At 54.1% G+C, this 19809-nt stretch overlaps 4 protein-coding genes across 4 annotated transcripts; 3 read left to right on the forward strand and 1 right to left on the reverse strand.

Moving 5' to 3' along the window:
• Window positions 1–1730: 1730 nt before the first annotated feature.
• On the forward strand, window positions 1731–2167 carry CGCS363_v012161 (uncharacterized protein; the record flags this gene model as incomplete). The annotated part of the gene is made up of 2 exons (XM_036644010.1): window positions 1731–1782; window positions 1941–2167. 2 exons carry the CDS (start codon window positions 1731–1733, stop codon window positions 2165–2167), a joined length of 279 nt encoding a protein of 92 aa, XP_036490287.1.
• Window positions 2168–5413: 3246 nt separating this feature from the next.
• CGCS363_v012162 (uncharacterized protein) lies at window positions 5414–6118 on the forward strand (the record flags this gene model as incomplete). The annotated part of the gene is made up of 2 exons (XM_036644011.1): window positions 5414–5955; window positions 6010–6118. The coding sequence occupies 2 exons, from the start codon at window positions 5414–5416 to the stop codon at window positions 6116–6118; spliced, it is 651 nt and encodes a 216-aa protein (XP_036490284.1).
• Window positions 6119–7811: 1693 nt separating this feature from the next.
• Window positions 7812–8175, forward strand: CGCS363_v012163 (uncharacterized protein; the record flags this gene model as incomplete). The annotated part of the gene is made up of 2 exons (XM_036644012.1): window positions 7812–8039; window positions 8095–8175. The coding sequence occupies 2 exons, from the start codon at window positions 7812–7814 to the stop codon at window positions 8173–8175; spliced, it is 309 nt and encodes a 102-aa protein (XP_036490285.1).
• A 2876-nt stretch (window positions 8176–11051) lies between these two features.
• Window positions 11052–11891, reverse strand: MCM1 (Transcription factor of morphogenesis MCM1; the record flags this gene model as incomplete). Its single annotated transcript, XM_036644013.1, has 3 exons — window positions 11052–11333; window positions 11395–11474; window positions 11660–11891. 3 exons carry the CDS (start codon window positions 11889–11891, stop codon window positions 11052–11054), a joined length of 594 nt encoding a protein of 197 aa, XP_036490282.1.
• Window positions 11892–19809: the final 7918 nt, after the last annotated feature.

Below are 19809 nucleotides of genomic sequence, written 5' to 3' on the forward strand. Positions count from 1 at the left end.
GGCAGGAAGGGGTGAAGGGGCGTGGCTAAAGAGACGAGACGGCTGGCTGGAAGCTGAACCAAACCTGAGGTGAGCTGAGACATGCTCACGCGGAGGAATAGAAGAATAGCGGCGCTTTAAGGGACCAGTCCAAGAACAACCATCCTACTCTCTCGCCTCCCACTCAGCGCTCTCTGGCGGAAAGACGCCTCCTACCCGGGTGGACGAGGGGGCTTCTAGCCTTCCCCTCCTCCGCTCTCCTGTCCCCCTTTACCTGGGTTTCAGTGGCATGCTGGTGGCATCGCTAGTTGACGAGCTAGAAGGAGCCACGCCATTTTTGCACGAGGGGGCTCTCGGTGTTTGTCTCCATGATTGCATCCGAACGAATTGGCATTATAGCCCTTGGTGTCCAACGGGTCCCTCACATCCCATGTTGGTGTGGTGCTACTTCGTACTCTGAAGGTGCGAGTGGGGGACCACTTGACGACCATCGGCCAACCGCGTCGACTCCTGATCGTCCTTTGTCCTACCCAGAGCACGTCGTAGCGTGGGTAGACACGGCAGGCAGAAGGAACTTGCTTCCTCTCCCACCCCAGCGGCCGGTCGACTTTGCGATGTTGCATATGCGCGTATCCTTGGCGAGCAGGACGCATGCCTTTCCCCATCCCAGTCGCAATAAGCATTGCAAGCGGAGGCGGTGGCCACTTGTTCAGTCCCCCGTTTTGGAGAGGCATGCCACGCCGTCCTTCAGCGCCGTGGCTGCCGGTTTTGGCGGACGTTCCTGGTGTTCTTTCGCATTTCCTCTTCTCTTTCTTCGAGTCGGCGTGGTATGGCACAAGCCCTGCTCGCCACGTCGTTCCTCAGAGACGCCGTTTTGAAGGCAAGTCCACGATGCCGTACGCCCCAAAGGCGGTTCCCGAAGCCGGGTGAACGCTGTGTCCACGAGGAGGAATGTAGGGGTGGAGGGCCGCCGGCTGTCGGCAGGGACATTGCCAAATGTGCCGCCGCTGACAAGGCGGAGCACACTCTGGCGAGGTATCTCGTACAGATCAGCACACTCGGAGGGAAGATAAATCGTCATGCTGCTCGATATTCCACTTAAGGCTAGTGGCTACCTTCCGGCGGCAGCGGCTGAACGTCCGGATGCGGGATTGGGGAATTCCATCGATATCCTGCGCTACAGCTCCGCCGCATTCCTTCCCACCAATCTCACCTCTGCGTCCGAACCAAACGAGCACGGTACATTTTGGTCAGCGGAGGTGGGTTTCTTGGAGATTTGACTGGCTGAACCTTGGGCATCTGGGCGCCTCGGACGACACACGCGTCGCTCCGGCAATTCGTCGGCGAGATCCCGCAAAACGAGGGCGCAAACGGGAGCGGAAGAAGCATTTTGCGGCTCTATATCTCGTCTTCAAATAGTATTCGAATCCAGACAGCCACCGTATTGGCCATCGCATCGTTCGAGGTCATGACACTTAATTGCCTGCAGTAAGCTGACGGTGACTTTGTCGACCCCGGCCGTATGTCCTCTTCGAGATCAAGTTCCTTCAATTATGAAAAGCACAAGCTCAATTCCAGAGCGATGTCTTCTTGATTATTCTTTGGTCAGATGAACGGCGTGGTGTTTGTTTCCGTAGCACCGCTGATGCGGTACGGCTTCCTGCTTCAATTGGGACGACCCATCTTCGTTCAACCAGAGGACAGTATTTGATACGCGAGTAACATTCAAACCCTAGTTGATTGGAACGGGAATGATTCGTGGAAGAGATGGCGTCCGCGTCAATTTTGCCGCTCGTGTCATCTGTAAGCCAGTCATTTCCTCCCACCCGTCATCGGCCTCACCTCTTTGGTAGAACGTTTTAGCACAGAGTACAGCATGTAATATCAATGAGTGATGGGCGCAATTGCGTACGTTGGCTTGTCGTTCGATTTGACAACGGCTGACTTAGAATAGTGCGCAGGCTCGCGCAATTGTAAGAGCCTGTTCTTAGCAGCAAAGTCTCGCACATGCAGCCGAGGACAACGGTCACCAGGCCATGCATGTGCCCAATGTCATCGTCGCGGACAGCTCCTCAGATTCGGATATTTCCTTCCTTGTCTAAGGAAAACGGCATCGCACTTGTCGATCACTTCAAGGATGGTGACTGGCAGTTGCTTGATGTCGACCGAATGCATCCGTCGATACTGAAGAGCGACACCTTGAGCCTTCTAGATGAAGACTTCATCCTGGTCGAGAGTGTAAGAAAATTATTGGGTAGAACGGAACGCCGTTCGCCGTGATTCGGGCTGATCCCACCAAATGGGCAATCATCGGGAAAGAAGCCAGGGCATCCGTTGCAAGTCGTCGAAATAGACTCGGCAACCTGCTTCACCCGCCCCTTGATCCCGGCTCCGCGGTTTGGGTTGGATGCAGATGGGGATGTGATAGCCTGTGTTCCCCGCCTGTGACCAACCATGGCTCCAACCCACCCAATTTCTGTGGACGCTTGGTGCAGATCATTCCCCATGTCTGACGGAGACAGGTCACCAAGAGTACCAACCAAAGGAATTCAACGGCCGGAGCGGGAAAACCACTTGCTTGACGTCGCCGAACTTTATTGCAGGCGGCGCCGGCGTCAGAAGCGGGTGAGTTCTGGATGGCCGGGTTGACGGGAAGCTGCATGGGGTTTGGGATTACAATCATCCTTTTCGGCAGCAGTCATAACGAATGAGATGTTGACTGTGCATGCGCTATCCAGGTAGTCAACACGACCTTGGTGTTCGAGTCGGCTCACTACCCCATGGCAAAGACCACTGGTCAGGTGTTCCAACACCATTGACGGTTCCATGTCCCATCCTAGCCAGCAAGCCAAGGATACGTTCAATCAGCAGTATAGCGGCTCGGGCATCGGGCAGTTCATTTGCAAGCATTCCCGAAGCACTGTTGATCGTTGCCAGGATAGGTTGATTACCGGCATGGCTCATCCGGAGAGTTCGTCGATCGGACCCCACAAGAAACCCGGTGGCCGGCTCAGGGGCGGGACAGACACGAATAGCACAGTCAATATGCCGGCGTGATTCAAGTACCGCCGTATCCGAGCGGTTCAGAGGTGGAAATTCGCTCGACAGGGAAAAGCTTTCCTGGGTTGATGGAAAGATTTGAAGGAAGATACCGCTTTTCGTCATCGGAGTCGGCAGGCTGCGAAAATGCCAAACTGCCATGGAATCGATCGAGTATTGCATACCCTCAACAAAATGGCTCTTCGTCGCCGTGAAAAATGTTGGTAGTAATTGTTACTACATAGTATAGCCGCTAATGACGAATAGGGTGTACACGGCTCTTTTTCCATGTCTGAGTTTGAGGGTCTTTCGTTCGGCAGGTTTTGTCTGGAATGAGCAAACCAAACGTCTTAATTCGTCAGGGCAAGCATACGCCCGCAATTGAACTCAACTAGAAGCAACTCTAATAGAGAGTTTGGATGAGGCTGGTGGTTTGAGATGGGAGCTGATGATTCCGACTTTAGCTGAGACTCGTGCCGCCTCAAGCCATACTAGTCCTTGTGAATGCCATACTGCTTGCATCAGCCCCAAGCTGGCAACAAAGGCGCAGAGGCAAGATTGTGGATTCGTTTCTTGCTGCGCCGAGGAGCCGCTGCTGACGACAACTTCAAAAGCCGTTGGTGGGTCAGACACGGGTAGTTGTTTACTTTGACGTTTCCGAGAAGTGAAGACGGGTCACCGTTGTTTGACCATCTGGAAACACATGGACTACTCGTGGTTGAATATTTTCATCATCTGTCCGTCTTGTGGTCCTTCAATACGGTGGTTCATCGTGAAACTGTAGCTGATTACTGTTTTGGGTAGATGAAGTGAAGTTCTTGATTCGGCCGAAAAAGTGTCAACCCGAACTTCGCGCCATCGCCACGTTGAATAGGAACAGAATCATGGTAACACGCGAGAAGTGGGGCGGTATCAAAGTATCGGGGCAATGATGCGCAGGCAGATCGCCAATCACGTCTCTCGGACGAAGAAATGAACGGCAATCCCAGCAAAGACCGATTCCAACGGATGCGATTGGCGGGTTTGGATCAGACTGCCAGGATGAGTATTGTTTTCCAAAGGGGAGACCGGCCGAGAATAGGTTGGGTTTTGTCTTGATTTCGGACGAATGCTCAGACTGGCCTGAACATCATGCTTTGGTGACGACACATGAGACAGTCTAGCTGCATCTCTGAGCCTCATGGTAGCAGCCGCAAGTGCACCCTGAGCTTGTGTCCAATAAGCGTGATATTGACTCAAACGAGGGGCCCTTGATTTTGCCAAGCTCACTGACCAGACCGCCGGCGGGCACATTGAGTTCTGTCAGGCCTGGGCTTGGCTGGACTGATCTGCTTCGGCGGCCCATGTTTGTGTCTCCAAATGGTTCAGAAACCCGGGGGAGTGTTCTATTCTGGGAATTCAGAGGCGTTCGAGTCATCCAAAGTCTCTTCCGCCGGAGGATAAGGCATACCACGGCGCATGTAATGGGGTCTGGTGATCGTGTTTTTGGGTAGTCGGGCAGCTAAGTGCAGTATCGTGATTAGCTGCAGCTCTGCATCTTTTCGTCTCGTCATTCGTTCGAAGTCTGTGTGGATAGCGAGAGACTACGGCGTAAGGCAAAGTAGAGAAAAGGCTGATGTCGGCATCCCAGATGAGCAGGTTGTTTGAGCGCAGAGTGGATGGACGTTAGAGTTCGCGTGTCACTCGAGGCAAAAATTGTTAGCAGGCCCAGGTAGCAGTACTTTCTTCTGCCCCGGGCGGGGCGAACACTAAACCGAGATCGGCCAATGAGAAAGAGCTTCTCGGGGGCCTCCGCTTACTATCCGTCCTTGGCGCTGTCGCAAACTCCACATCTGCGCAAGTTTGGCAGGGGGTCGTCCCACGAGGCCAGTAACTTCCTTCACGGGACTCCTTATCTGCATCTCGGCATCACTGCTACGGCGAGCTGCTAACGGCATCTTAGGACCACCTGCGTCCAGCCGTCCGTCTCACCTAGGACCATCCAAGCTCCATGGCCGGTCGGCAGGAACGACAATAAGTCACATCTGCCCGTCTCCAACATCTTGGCACGAGCCAAGTCACCTCGCGTTAATGCACAACATGCTCTTGTTTCGCCGTCGCCTTGCGAGTCCCCATTCGTAACGCCCTCCCTGCTTGAAGCGTCTGAAGATCCCTCGCAAACCTTCTCGCCGCCAATCTATATCACCGTCTTCGCCGCCTGACCCTTCTCCTCCACGCTCCGTCCGAAGAAGATCACGTCGCTTTCTTTTACATACGTCGCTTCGAGATCTAATATCTAAATACACGGCCGGGACTGGAGCCTGGTTGGAATTTCTATCCCCCGTCACTCTCTAATATCAAGCGCTTTGTTTCCTTCACGACAGCGTCGACCGCTTCGCACGTTCGAACCGCCACCATGGACGCTCTTATGGCAAGGCATGGGGGAGATGAGCATACGACGACAGGAACGGCCACCGCTTCCGATGCCATGCCCGGCATGGATATGGGATCCGGATCGATGAACATGAACGGCTCGACCAGCAGCGGCTCAAGCATGAGCATGATGATGATGACCATCTTCCAAACCAACCTCCGGACCCCACTCTACACTGAGACCTGGACTCCGAACAGCGTTGGAACCTACGCCGCCACCTGTATCTTTCTGATTTTCCTCGCTTTCGCCATGCGCAGTATGGTTGCCCTCAAGTCCATTCAAGAGAAGCGGTGGTTGGACAAGGATTTCAAGCGCCGATACGTCAGTGTCAACGGCAGACTGGGAATGGCCGACAAGATGTCATCGGATAGCATGGCGCAGAAAATGGTACTCTCCGAGAATGGCGTCGAGGAAAATGTCACCGTCGTTCAGAAGCAGCACGGTATTTGGCGACCATGGAGATTTTCGGTTGATCCCGTCCGGGCACTGATCGATACGGCCATCGCTGGTGTTGGATATCTGCTGTGAGCAATCATCACCCGCACTCGAATTGAAACGTGGTACTAATGGGCGTATAGCATGCTGGCTGTCATGACAATGAATGTTGGCTACCTTCTCTCGGTTCTCGGCGGTGTCTTCCTGGGCAGTCTCGCTGTTGGCCGGTTTGCCACCATGGGCGAGCACTAGGCTACCCCGATTTGCGACGACTTTGCGGCGGACATCACCGGCTGCAATCTGGTTGACAGGCTGACGAGATCTTCTTCCGCGGTAATCCACCAGCGGTTGTGGATGCTGAAAAGATGGAAACGAGTTATGCGACCACGAGTACGGACAGTTACCAACCAGCTTTACCTTTAACAACAAACCTTCAGACTTTTGGGATTTTTTTCTTTTGGGTCCTTGTCATGGGAGCCTCCAGGCATCCAGTGGCTAGTATATGACACTCGTTCAGAGGTGCTGTAAATAGCACGATTACATACTGCTGTGACGGTGGTACTGCCAACCTGGCAGCTATGACATGAAGCCGTCGCGAGTTTTGGTCCCCAAATGTCTGGCGTGGTGTTCCTGCCCTCCTGCAAGTGATAGTGACGAATGTAGAAAGTACAAATCCGCTGGGGCTAACAACTGGTCCGTGCAGAAACCTTCTCAAACCCCCTCAGCCCTTTCCCAATTGCGCTTCCTCACTAACCGAGACACTATCATGGACCCTACCAGTGCCACCTCGCCAGGCCATCCATTCTTCATGTGATACATTTCCACTGTGGTCGAACCGGACAATAAGTGAGCCGCTCGCTCAACGGGATTGAAATGTAAACACCACCAGTGTTGGCAAACAAACACGGATTATTAGGTAAGCTGTCGATTGCATCAGCCAGGACCCTGCCCAGCGCCCACTCACTGCTGCAGGTTGCACAGACGACGACCAGAAGCTAATGCTTTTGGGAAAATCTGCCCATCGTCCACAAAAGAAGATCCACGCTAGGCATTTGGATAAACACTTGCTCTGCTCCTGGATCACGTTACTCTGGCGCCCTGGGTACGATATTCCGATATCGTCAATTCTTTCACATGTTCCCATCCTCACGAGTACGGATACGTTGTGATTGTCGACAAGCAAGCATCCTCCCTCCACAACTTCCGAACCTCCGAGTCGTGGGGCTTGAGGGCAACGTCACCCGGACCAGGCGCAACCCCCGATCACGCCGTGGGAGGTCTTGATTGCCGTACTTTCAGAGGGCCCGTCTGTCCAGAGAGCTTGTTTCTGCCCGTTTCATCTGAACCATTTGTGCGAATAGCACCTCGAAGTTTCACTGCCCCGACGCCGGCTGCCACTCAAACCACGCGGTTGGCCAATCCACGAACGAGTTCGGAAAGTTCCACGTGGCGTACAGCAAGCATGCGAATGATGCTGTCCCAAGATCCCCTCACCATGCTAGGGCTATGAATGGCTGAGCTACGAGAGTGTACCGCAGTAGACGTCGTCGCCGCCTGCGTCGGTGTCAGAAAAACCGAAAGGCAACTCATGAGAAGATTGTTGGCGCAGTTCTGAAGAAGCTTCTCAGCCAGCTTCGCTGCTATTTGCGGTGTAATTTGGGTCTGACTGGTGACTTGGAGGTTGGCTGAACCTTGCCTGTTCAGAATCATCCGCGTTGCCGCTCGTCGACTGGCTTCACGGGTCTTGGGATAGAACACCGGACGATGGAAATGTCGACGTCGACTAGACCTTAAATGTTTCTGACGGCTGTATGACAGGTCCCCAAACCCGACGGATTTGTTCATGTCAAAAAAACAAAAAAGTGAGGGAATGACACGGCGACTCCGAGCACTGTGTGGTACATATCTCCCATCAACGGACCTCGGGCGAATGTGGGCCTCCACGATGCTGTCCGACTCCAGCGGCTGTCGTTGGGATGATGCAGAGTTCGTGGTTGTCCGGAAAGGACAAGGACCCAGGCGTGAGGCTGAATTGCCAGACAAACGTCGGTGGAAAATGCAGCCCAACCATCCGGAGGGCAGCGCGCGGACGCCGTTATTTCAAACGTCGGAAGGGCGGCGCATGATACGCAGAGTCCGACGGGCTCCGGGGAGCGTTAAAGCGACTTCCGTTGTTCGTTCCTACTGGCTCACGATCGCAGTCTGACAGGTGAACTGAGCATGGGAAGTGTTTGGAGTTGTCAACAGTCAAAACAGAGAACGAACCATCCATTGTCAGTCTTGATTACTTTCTGAAGGCCACTCAGTGAGGGCAATACGACGACCTCGGGAGCAGTATCCGATCAAGGAGATATATCCTTGGAACTCGGCAAGATAGCCTTTGCGTAGGCCCGAAAAGTCGCAAAAACCGCAACTCAAAATCAACCTCGCTCTTGGTCATCCTTGCTCACGGGGACTATCTTCTGGCCGGTGCTTCCTCCTGAGCGGTGCTGCTGCCAATGGCATCTCCCATAACCACAGCTGCAGCCTCGTCGAAAGGCATCACGACATACAACCTGCCCTACAGATTTTGCGCAAAGGTCAGCCAGGCAAGACGCAAAAAAAAAATGACTGCTGCGTCTTTTTAAATACACCAACCAAATTATGCTCAAGGCTGCCGTCACAAGCGGCTGCGAATGTCATCAAGCCCACCAGGCCCAAAAAGGCAACGAGCTGTCCCTGCATTCTGTCCCAATCCAGGCAGGACCTTCCCCACCATCGACAGCTTCACCGAAATGGAAACGCGTTTTCTACCCCGCTAAAGAGACGCGACGAGCAAGAAAAAAAAGAAAGCGCAAAATAAAGCTTCGGATAAAACACATGTGATTTTTCTTGACACGATCCACGCCAAGTCATCGTCGCAGCCGCAGTCGATTTAGCAGCCGTATCCATACACACAAAAAGACAATTGATCACCACCACCTCAGCTGAAAGACAGTCAGCCCGCCAAAAGGCACCTGGAAGCATCCGTACCCAGGCGCTACCACTTACCCCGCTGCCCGCCGTGCGGACATGCATTGCAGACACTGGCGGCAGCACCAGCGCCACGGGCAGCAGTGCGCCCCGGATAGTAGCCGCTGATATTAGGCCCCCCCAGGGTTGTCAGGTCCACAGCCAAACCGCTGAGTCTAACCCTTCCTACCACTGACAGCGGTCGCAGCGGAAGGCCGGCGCGGCGGGCGGGCCTCCCAGCCGCCGAATCACAATCCGCCAGACAGCCAAAAGCAGCATTCGACTTTCTCAGCTGTAGCTGCCCTTGCATTCGACCCGATCAGCCCAGGCCCGAGCGAGGATCACTTCTTTCCAATAATTGGGCGCGAAAGACGTCGCCTTACCTTCTGAGGAAACCCTGGTGGCCCACAACGTTGTTTACTTCCCTCCCAATCCGACGACATCAGCCCGTCCGCCCGCCCGCTGGCTGCGATTGTTCAAATACCGACCGTACTCGCTCAGAGCGGGTTCGCATGTGGATGCTGCATTCTCTCCGTGAGGTAAGTCCGGCCCAACCCCCGATGTTTGGATAAATACGGTAATTCCAGGGAGAAAAAAAAAAAAAAAAACATACAATGACAAAGGGACATCGACGCAACATGGATTTTGAGAAGATACGTCCACACTACACACAAAGAATCATCCCAAAATCTTAATTGCAGCGAACCCGCCCTTGAGGAAGCTCACAGTGTCTCGCATCACTCCGTTAGAGTTCAGTCACTTGTCATGTCACCATGACGGCCACCACCACCACCAGCGCTCGCCACACCTACCTGCCTACCTCCCCTTCCGCAAACGGCAAGGTTCCTAAGACGACGAATGATTGGCGGTGCTGATTTGTAAGGATACCGCCGACTTGTTTCACGGGCCGTTTCCTCGTTTACTCGCAAACTGGGGGGTTAAACACTGTGGACAAAATACTTGGTAGACGGTAGAGAGAGTGAGGGGGGGGGTAGGCAACATCGTGAAGACGTGAAAGTGATTAGCAGTTTTGTCAGGTCAGGCCATGACTTTCTAGTAACAGAAAAAACAGCCGCGCAAAAGGTCAAGGAAGTACAGTGCTATCATACAATTCAACTGATTCCACCCCCTCTCACGTGGCCCGGTCCTCCCCTCCCTCTTGTCCGCATTGTGATTCGTTTTCCCTTTTCCGAAGCAGCTCGTCTCTCTCGTCTTGTTCCCCTGGGCATATCTCATCTGACTCCAAAAGCAATTCGGGCGCGGAAGGGCGATAGAGGCAAGGTCTTTTCTCTCAAGACAGAGAGCAAGGATACAGACAAAGTGTGTGTATGTGAATGTATAGTTGTTTTGTTGATTTGCCCAGGGCCGGGGTATCGAAGCCGAGTCCTACGAAAATCCTCAGGGGAGGTTTTGTGGAAGAATAACAAGAAAAATAAAGAGGAAGTCGCGCGCGTCTTGGCTCATGATCCACGACAGAAATCATCAGTCCCATTCCAGGAAAACGTGCCTGCTCCAGCCGTGAGATATCATGCTCTCATGCTGAAAAAACCTAATCCACCCGCGCCGGAATCTCCTTCTCTACCCCTTCTCAAGGGCAGACCACGCGAACATCCTCCCCCGCATAAACGAAAGAGAGAAAAACTTGGCTAGCACCGCCATACAAACTACCGCGCCACGCTTCCAACCTCCCGTCTGGAGCCAGCATCAGAAAGAAAAGGCCCACGGCACAAAAATGTTTTGTGTTCAACGAGACCGCCTGCGCAATGCCTGTCCGTCCGTCATGACTTCTCTCATCGAGTGTGATCCATGTTGCCGTGTTCTCGTCACATCCTCCCAGGTGTCCACCACAAGATAGCATTAGGTCTCGCTCCGTAATAAGGGCAGTGCGCAGAAGTCTTTGATCCTCGTTTAATGCCAAAGCCTGCGACTGTGGTCATTGGCCAAGGACTTCAGACTACCGCGCACTGGCGACGGAATCGAAGAAGGGGAAATCGGGAGCAAGGGAAATAAAAGAAACGTAGTGGAACGAGATGCAGCAAGTGGTAACACCGAACTTTAACGCCAAACCGCCAGAGCCTCGGGTTTGAGTAAAAAAATGCCGACCATGTCCGGTGCCGACGAGCGAGGTCTCCAGAATGCAGAGGATGTCAGGTATCAACGAGAAATGCATTGGTCATGGAGTTGTTGTTGGCTATCATGACTGGTGCGACGTGTGCTGAGGGAGACCAGACGGAGGCATCGCGTAGCCACCACCCCGTTGTTGTTGCTGAACATAGCTCTGGTAGGCGAGCGCTTGCGAAGGGTCCATGCCACCGACGGGCATGCCGTAGTTGGGGGGCATGTGAGGGTTATGGGGCATGCCCTGGCGTTGGGGAGGAAGTTGTTGCTGAGGAGGCTCTTCGGGAGAGTCGACCTGGTTCGAGTCGTCGACGCCGTTCTCACCACCCTGAGAGGGTTCGGGAGCGTTCAGACATGCCTGCATCGCGAGTTAGCCCTCAAGGTCCATACCCGGGATGGAAAACGGGGAGAAGCCATACCTGGATCAAGTTCTTGCCCTCAGCCTTAGTGACGAGAGGCTGCAGCTTTGGTGTCGTGAAAGTGTAAACCAGACCAGTCTCTGAGACGACGAGAAGCAGGACCTGAGTACCGGTGAGGACAGAGAGTTCGTAGGCCTGGAGAACGCGTCAAGTTAGCAATTGATGCATCGAGTACGATGGTTTGCATGCGGCCAGGCGAAGTGTGATGATGATAACAAGCAGGCGTGTGGAGGAATGCGACGGGTACTTGCCTTCTTCATAATACCTGCTTTGCGCTTGGAGAAGGTGATGTGACGACGAGACTTGTCGTTGATGAACTTGATCTCAATCTTGCGACGCTCGCGACCGCCCTTGTCGTCATCATCATCTTCATCGTCAGCGGTGCTGGGACGCTGGCGCTTGACGCCTCTGTTCTCGGCAGCGTTGCCGTTGCCAACCTGGGACTCGTCGAGGTCGGTGGGCGAGGTCTGGTCGTGTTGATCGGTGATGTCGGCCATTGTGGACTTTGTGATTGTCGGATGGTATCACGAGGCAGTAAAAAGTAAAATAACGGTGGAGATGCTGCTTTGAGCGTGGTGCCGATTGATCTATACTTGATCAGGAGGCAAGGGCTGTTGTTGTGTGTAGCTTGATTCTGTCGCAGAAGAAACCAGGTCGGGACGGGACGTAACCTGTATCGAGTCTGGTGCAGAGCGGTTGCGGTGGCCTTGTGGTGGTTGGTGCCTTGCGAGTGGTGGAGGGTGGTGGCAGGTGGAAGGATAGTAGGTAGAGAGGAGGGACAGGAAGGAAGTAGGGCGAAGAGCCAAAACCACAACCGGGAAAGGCAGGTGTAGGTTGCTCGGGTAGTGGTGGCAGCAGGTGGGTAGTGCGTGTAGTGCGTTTTTTGCCGACCAACGGAAGCGAGGAATTTGCTGATTTAATTTTTTTATTTGCTTTGTTTGACTTTTGGGGCTGCCGTGCCTGGCATGCGCTTGTGCTTGTCGGGGCAGCGAAGGAACAGAAGTTGTCTAGGTCGGCGGTAGTCGAAATCGACTATCTTTTTTGACAAGCGCGCCGTGTGGTTGAAGGATGGGGTGGTGGTGTTTAAAAAGGGTAAGTGGTGGTCGCGGTTCTGGTTCGCGGGTACGAAGCAAGGCAAGGAGGTAAGGTGGGAGAGAGGCTTGGCCTTGCGAAACGAACTGGGCTGCGGTGCGGGTTATGAGCCGAGCGGGTTTGGTTTGTGTGGTGTTGGTCTGCGGTTCTGCGGGTGCGCTCGAGTGGATTGGAGGGTGGGTGGGCGCGCAGAAAAAAGGAAAAACGCGACTCGAGGAACCTGGGACTGGGTACTGGCTCTTCGGGTCGGAGTTTGGGTTGGGGGGCCCACGGGTGAGTGAGCTGAGATCGAGGGTGATGATGTGCCTGGGAGCCTGGCAAACTGAGATGGGTACAACACGTCCGGGAATGTGCTGCAATGGTCCTTCTTTTTTTTTTGTGATTGCCTGTGCACTAAACCGATAAACGGGTTTGGCTTGACGCAAAATAGAGGGTCAAAATCGAGAAATGCCGCTGATACTGGCGTCTCTTTTTCTTCCTCTCTTCGGTGGTCGATGCGTATCGGTAGACGCTTCTGGCTGTCAAGTAGTTTCCCCTGCTGCTCAAGAAACAAGCAACAAGTGTCAGTTGGGGAAGAAGCTCGATTGAGAATAAGGCGAAGGGGACTGCGGAGTGAATGAAAAGAGGATAGTGAGGTGGTAGCACGGGCTGCGGCCACGACCAGACAGTTTAAGGAAAAACGAAAGGCGGGGGGGTGGCGGTCTTGGGCTCTGGGACTCTACGGAGACCTCAGAGTCGCGACGGGGGGGCCTTGGGGGAGAGACCAGGGTGTCGAGTGCTAGCTAGGTTGTAGCGTACAGTGCGCGGTACAAGATACCTGGCCTCGAAGGGGGTGGGTGTGGGAGGGGTGGTTGTGATGGATGTTGAATGGGTGGATGAAGAGACTGAGATGATGGTGGTTATGGTGAGGGTGCCTGGGGTCAGGTACCTTTGGCTATGTAAGAGGTGGTGGGATGGGATGGGCGGATGGGATGTGCGTATCCGTACTTTTTTTTTTTTTTTTTTCCCCTTCTTTCTCTTTTGCTTCCCTCTTGCTCTGCTTTTCTGGTGCCTGTCTTCCGGGATGCTGCCGTGGCCTCCTTCCTCGCATAGGTCACTGTGTCTCCAGCTTATCTAATCCCATTTCAATCTACGGATACAATAAGCTGATGGGAGGAGCAGTGGGCATCTGTGATCCAAAAAAACCGCAAGAGCGAATAGACAATTGAGTCCAGAACAGGACAACATCGACGGAAGGGCTACACCACGGACGCAGACAACGGCGGCGGGGAGATGTCCAGGGAAGCGCGTGTACGAATACTAAGTACATAGGGTACCTTCCCAGCAGGACCAGACGAGCGAACGGGGTTGGTCGAGGAGGTGAGGTGGTGTCGAAAGAGGAGAGTGGGTCCTTCCACAAACGACCCGCCAAGTACCTTACACTGTTCCCTTCTCTCGTTCACATCACACGCTCCATCCCGAGTTTCTCTCCGCTGTCCTGAGATACTCAGTCCCTCAGGTCTCAGCTCTGAATTTCTTCAGCCCTTTCCGTCCTCCATCACCACCTACCTCCTGCTCCCAGTTAGGCTCGTTCATCCGGCAGGCGTCTTCTGTCGCCCACTTTGCCATGCCTGCGCTGACGGAATACTAGCAAAAGTCTCGATAACGGTCGCGTTTAATCTTCACTAACCATCAACAAAGCACAGAGTATCTGTATTCCAGGGCCCCCCAGCAGCCTGCTGAGGGACGAGAGATGAGGAGAGATACTAACCCACACCCACCTGCAGCTAAGAAGGTTTTCTCCCAGCTCAAGCGCAAGTACGCACGCAGTACAGGCATTCGCACAAGATACAGAGAGCACTGCGAATCAGCATCAGTAGGCATCGCTATCAGTCAGTATCTCGACTACCCGTATCTGCATCCGCACGTATCAGTACCGGCAGCGCGGCAGCACCACCCGCATCCAATATGTATTTTGCCTTGCCTTACCCATCATGTACCGCCCGCCGTGCCAAAAACTTGACCTCCTCTTTCTTGCCTCGTTCTCTTCCACACTTTATTATAAACACATCATGGTCTTTCCTGTCATGTATTGGTCATTCGGCGCCTCCAAAACGGCATTGAGGTGCCTTGAGCAACACTAGGCCCAACCATCGCGCCTCGCATGTGTATCCTCAGCACATAGGTACAAGTAGATAACTCAACTTCTGAGCAATACGATGCCAGAGAAACCCCCAGCAGTAGCCCCAGTTGTAGTCCCCGTCCCCGATAGACGCCAAGCGATGGCATGCCCTGCCAATTGACACTGTTAGGTTGCGTCCCGCCATGGCTGTGGGGCATGTCGGTCAGGTCGCGGCCGACCGGACCAGACTCGCGCGGCCCTAGGCTGGCTGGATTTCTGGACGCGGATTTTGGGGAGTTTCCCACGCCCATGGTCTTTGGCCCGTGGACGTCGAAGGTTAGGTTGTTTCCGCACTCATTCATGACTTGCGGCGTGCGCAGCATTCGTACCTACTGCAGCTTGACTCTCCCATGTCTCGCCGATGCGCGCACAGGTAGGGCAGTTGGCTGCGGTACGTACACCTGTAAATAGGTACGGCACTGAGCAATATTGCTTGTCTATCTGTACGCTTAGATTCAGAGGCATTTACAGGGTCATCTATGTCATGTAGAATTTTCCTGAAAAGGGGGCGGGCGGGCAAACGCGGTGCAACCGTCGCGATGAACAAGGGGTCGTCGATTTGACGCGTCGAATCTTGACCTCTCTTTCTTTTCCCTTTTCCTCAATCTTCCTGTCTCCTGGTTCGTGCCGAGCAGCTCGAGCTCTCAAGGACCGTGTGCAGGAAACGTACCTGACTTGTCCGGTTTGGGATCTGCTCCCTGTGTCTCGAAACTGCTCTCCTCGAGTATCGGGCTAACGCAAGGCAGAGGGTTGACGGCAGAGGTCGACGTCCTGTCAGAACCTAGAACATTCGCACTGGCGCTGTCAAGGCCTTCTTTTTGGCTTCTCTCGCTTGCGGTCGCGTTCGTGGCTTTGCCTTTCCAATGGCTTTGGCCGCCATGCGCTGAACCATGACGGCGCCGCCCATCTGTCGTCGACTTGGTTCCGGGGACAGTCCCTGTCTCTGCCGGCGAGCATGTCAGTCACGTCAGCAGAAGAAAGACACCCACGACGGCTCCAACTCCAACCACCGGTTCTCTACTGCCGAGGTACAATATACAGCAAGGTACAGATATGGAAAAGGACCAAGCAACCCTAATAGATATAACCCAAGGTGTGAACACAGAAGTACTATACTCAGTACTGGAAGACACAGAGGTCTCGAGAGAGACGAAGACGAGGTAAACAAGGTACGATAACTTTTCCTCTGCCATGGCAGCCTCGGCCACCAAGGTTACAGGAACCTTGCCTTATATAAGGAAAGCAGCAGTGAGGTAAGTAGCCAGTACTCTGCATCCGTCAAACAACACAATGGCAGACCAACAACTTGACAACTTCAACAACAACTTCGACCCAGAGAGCGCCGTGTATGCCAACCCTCAAGCGGCTGCTCGAGGTATGCGAAGGCTCCGGTTGGGAGGAGTGCAAGGGTTCCTTGCAGGCACCACTAGGCTCGGCACCAGGGATACCATCGCCATGTTCGTCTTCGGTGCCCGCCTCCAGAGGCAGGCTGGACTGCGGCTAACAGACTCACAGACTCAAGCTCTGGACCAGGCCTATAGGAAGTGTCGACGGGGGGTAATGGATCAGACGGAGCGGGATCTCGTCACGGCTCTCCAGGGTGATGAATATGCTGCCTACAGAGCCGCTCTGCTGAGGGCCTTGTCGATCGCTCAGATCGCGTAGGAAGGGCAGGATGAAGAGTTGAGGGATAAAGCAGTGTACCAAGACCAATACAAGAGAAATTCAAACCAATAACAGGCCACTCACACCCCAGGGTGGGGGGAGGGTCGGTTCTCTACTGCGTATGTCTCGCACTCACTGTTGCCCCTCATTTTTAGCTCCTCAATCCCAGGGCCAGACTACCAGTGGCATCCATGGGAAATAAGCGATCGTGGTATGGGTACAGTGTAACACAGTATGCACCATGGCGACTCGTAAACGGTGGTCATAGCAGCGACTGTCCCCGACTGGTTGGCGTTGTGGCTTCAATGGCAGCGCGATAGACCAAAGGGCCTGCTCCCGTAAAGAGGGGACCAACGACGATGGGTGAAAAAATGTCCAGCCAAACAAAATGACCGGACCACTCTAGAGAGGAGCCCCTATGGCCTCGACCTCGAGAGACACGAGGAGGCACCGCACAATATTGAACGAACGCGCCAACGAATAATTAATGATTCCTGGGCCAGGTGGGTCTGTTGCTGGCCTGTTGATTGGGATCATGGGAGAATGAATGATCGGGAAAGCGCCCAGTGCGACCAGTGTGTAAGGCACAAAATTGCGCCCCTGCTGCTTACCGCGACTAGCGGTATCGAGGACCTCGGCTTGTCTTTGTCTGCTTTCCGTTCTCTTCACGTCCGCCAATGGCCCTTCGGGTTGGCTGCTTTCAGCTGGATGATGCTCAAGTCGAGAGAGGGCTGCTTTCCAATGTCAACTTGTCACGCCCCCGCTGGCCTGGTTGGAGCAAGGTCTGCGCGTAAGGCTTCCGGTCCTTGGTGAGCAAGCACTACCCACAGCGCAACGGCTTGGACGTCGGCTCGTTGGACACCTTTGCATTGCGCATTGCATCGCAGCGCTTCTAATTAGGAGTGTGCGGGTACGTACTCGGTATCCTGCACTGCATTCTGGAGACGGGAGTGCGTGGAACCCTACGACACTGTTTGGTTGGTGTCTGGCATCTGGACAGTGAACAGTCTGCTTGGTAACTCGAGGGATTCGAAAAGGGTGTAGGGGTAGTCCCAGGTGCCGCTAGGAAGCTGATTTCCTGGTTTGGAGAGCTCTTGTTCCATTAGGCTCATTTGCGCCCATACTCGGCACAGAGCTCTAGAAACCTGCCTCAATCAGCCGTGGCATGTCATCCGCATGGGGCAATTTGCTCATCGTAGCCTGCGGCGCGACAGGCTGGCTGGCGGAGGATTGACGCTCAGCGACGTCCGCAAGCAACCCAAAGTGCGAGTTGCATCGGCCGAGAGAAGTGACGGATGGCCCGCTGCGCATCATGGCCTGCTCAGAAGCGCATGACATGCTCCCCCAGCAATCATTATCACACATCACTCCATTGATTTGCAGAGACTATCGATGTCAAGCTGCATCAGAAAATGACAGAACAAGGGCCACAAAGACGTTGGACGCACGATCATGCCGCGCCGTAGCGTATTATGGCACTATGTAGACGACTCTCATCATCTGGCAGAGGTGGCAGTTGCAGGGCCAACCTGACCAATCAGTGTTTGGCGGAAATTGGCAATTGGTTGGTTTGTGTGTCCCTCGACGGCGGGATCCAAGAGAGCAGAATCGATAGCGCTGGCCAGACCCAGCTCGGAGGGGGTGACTTTGATGTGCCTCTGGCTGTGGGCGGGTCGATGTTCGTTCGTTCGTTCGCTCGGTCGAGATAGATGCCCCACGCCGTCGCTGACCGAAATCAAACGACACGACACGGCGCGGGCATGGGAGTGTCGTCGAACCAGGGTCTGGTTGGTGGTTTGATGGGGAAGGGGGATGGGAGTCGCCTGTCGGTGCCGTCGCGTTGCGGCACAGCACACAGTGCTCGCTGGCGGCACTGGCTGCTGGTGCTCAACATGGGACGTGCTGTCGAGAACGTGGCCCCAGAGCGGGGGCAGCCAGGGCGGGCTAAGGATGGGTAGCGTGTGATTGCAGCGGCCACGGGCACGGAGCAAATGTCGTGAGCGTGGAGTCGAGGGCCCGGTCTCCAGGGATTCTCTGATGGATGCAACTCAGTGGCCAACCTGAGTGCTCAACGGCGTCGAGTAGACTGGGTCGATGCTGGGAGAGGATTCGGAGCTTCGGGGCGGATCATGGAGGAGCACATGTTTGATGGGCAGACGGAGCTGTCAGGGCTCAGGGCAGGCAAACTTCGGGTCGCGGAGGTGTTTCCTCGCAGCGCGGTGAGCATCAGCCTCGATTGGACGGAAGCAATATACGCTTTGCGCCCTGAGCCCTTGGGGGGGCCGGATGCTTTCTGACTTGTGCAGGTCAGCACTCTGTCGAAGACGGGAAAACCGCAGTATGCGTCCCGAGGACGGGAGATGCGGTTCGGTGCGTCGCGTCGAGCGAAAGCTGCAGACTTGAGAATGCCAGTCGAAACAAGTGTCGAGGCAAGTTCCGCGATTGCACGTTGCCGGAGCGCGCCTTGGACCCCTCCACAGGTACGTAGGATATGTGGAAAAGGTAAAATTACAAGGCAGGCGTTTGCCCGCACGTGGAGAGTGAGTTGGAAAAAGCAATGTTTCCAAGTACCACGGCAGAGTGGTGGGAAAAAGGAAGCAAGATCTGAGATCAGCCACCGGTGAGTGGGAGAGCAGCCCGTTGAAGCTGAACCGGTCAAGGAGGTTTGGGCAGAGAAGCCTTGGTTTGTTTGGCAATGTCTCTGGGTATCGGAAGCAACTTGGGAACTGATCAAACTGGGGTTGGCGGACGGCAGAGAAGAAAGAAAGAAAGTCGCATGAGGTTGTGGTAAGCTCGTGTGAGGTTGAAGAGGCTGAGGCGGGAAGTGAAAGATGAAGCCTGAACAAGGTGGGATGTCAAGCCTGACAAGGTAAGGCGTGTCGATTTTGACTTTTGTGCTCCCGAATAAGAGATCTGGACGTTGCTCGATTCGTCGTTGACAGCTTTCAGGACAGCGTTTGAAGGACCACGGACCCGGGACATTGCTAGGCTTGCCATGCTGGGCCTGGGCGGCGCGTGCTGTCGAAAGCGTGGAGGCAGTTGGCTGCTTGCTTGATCAGTGATCACAAAGAGCACTCTGTCAAGTATGGGTACCCAGGGCGGGCAGGGAAACTAGGTAGACCGAGCTCAGTGAGTCTGAGAGCCAACAGCGGTCCAGTGTTCGTACCTTACCTAGGGTCGGGAGAGTGACGACGAGCGACGAGCAACCAGCTGCGAATTTTGGTCGTCTGGTGCTGGTGCTGGTAGGGATTGAGAACGAACGCCGTACTGCGTATAGTACGTTGTATTCTGAGGCCCTAACGTTGTATTTTGACGAAGTGTATAACTTAACGTAATATTAACTATAGATCTAAGCTAAAAAGGGCATTTTATAGCGCTTAAACCCTTACTTATTCTACTTACTTATTAAAATAAAGTAAAACTAACTTATTAACTTCCTCTTACTATAAAGTACTTTCTTTTAAGCTTTTTAGTATAACTATAAGCTTTTTAAGTAC

The sequence above is a fragment of the Colletotrichum siamense genome (assembly GCF_013390195.1).
Source record: "Colletotrichum siamense strain Cg363 chromosome Unknown KSG_Cg363_contig08, whole genome shotgun sequence".
NCBI classification, from domain to species: Eukaryota; Fungi; Ascomycota; class Sordariomycetes; order Glomerellales; family Glomerellaceae; genus Colletotrichum; species Colletotrichum siamense.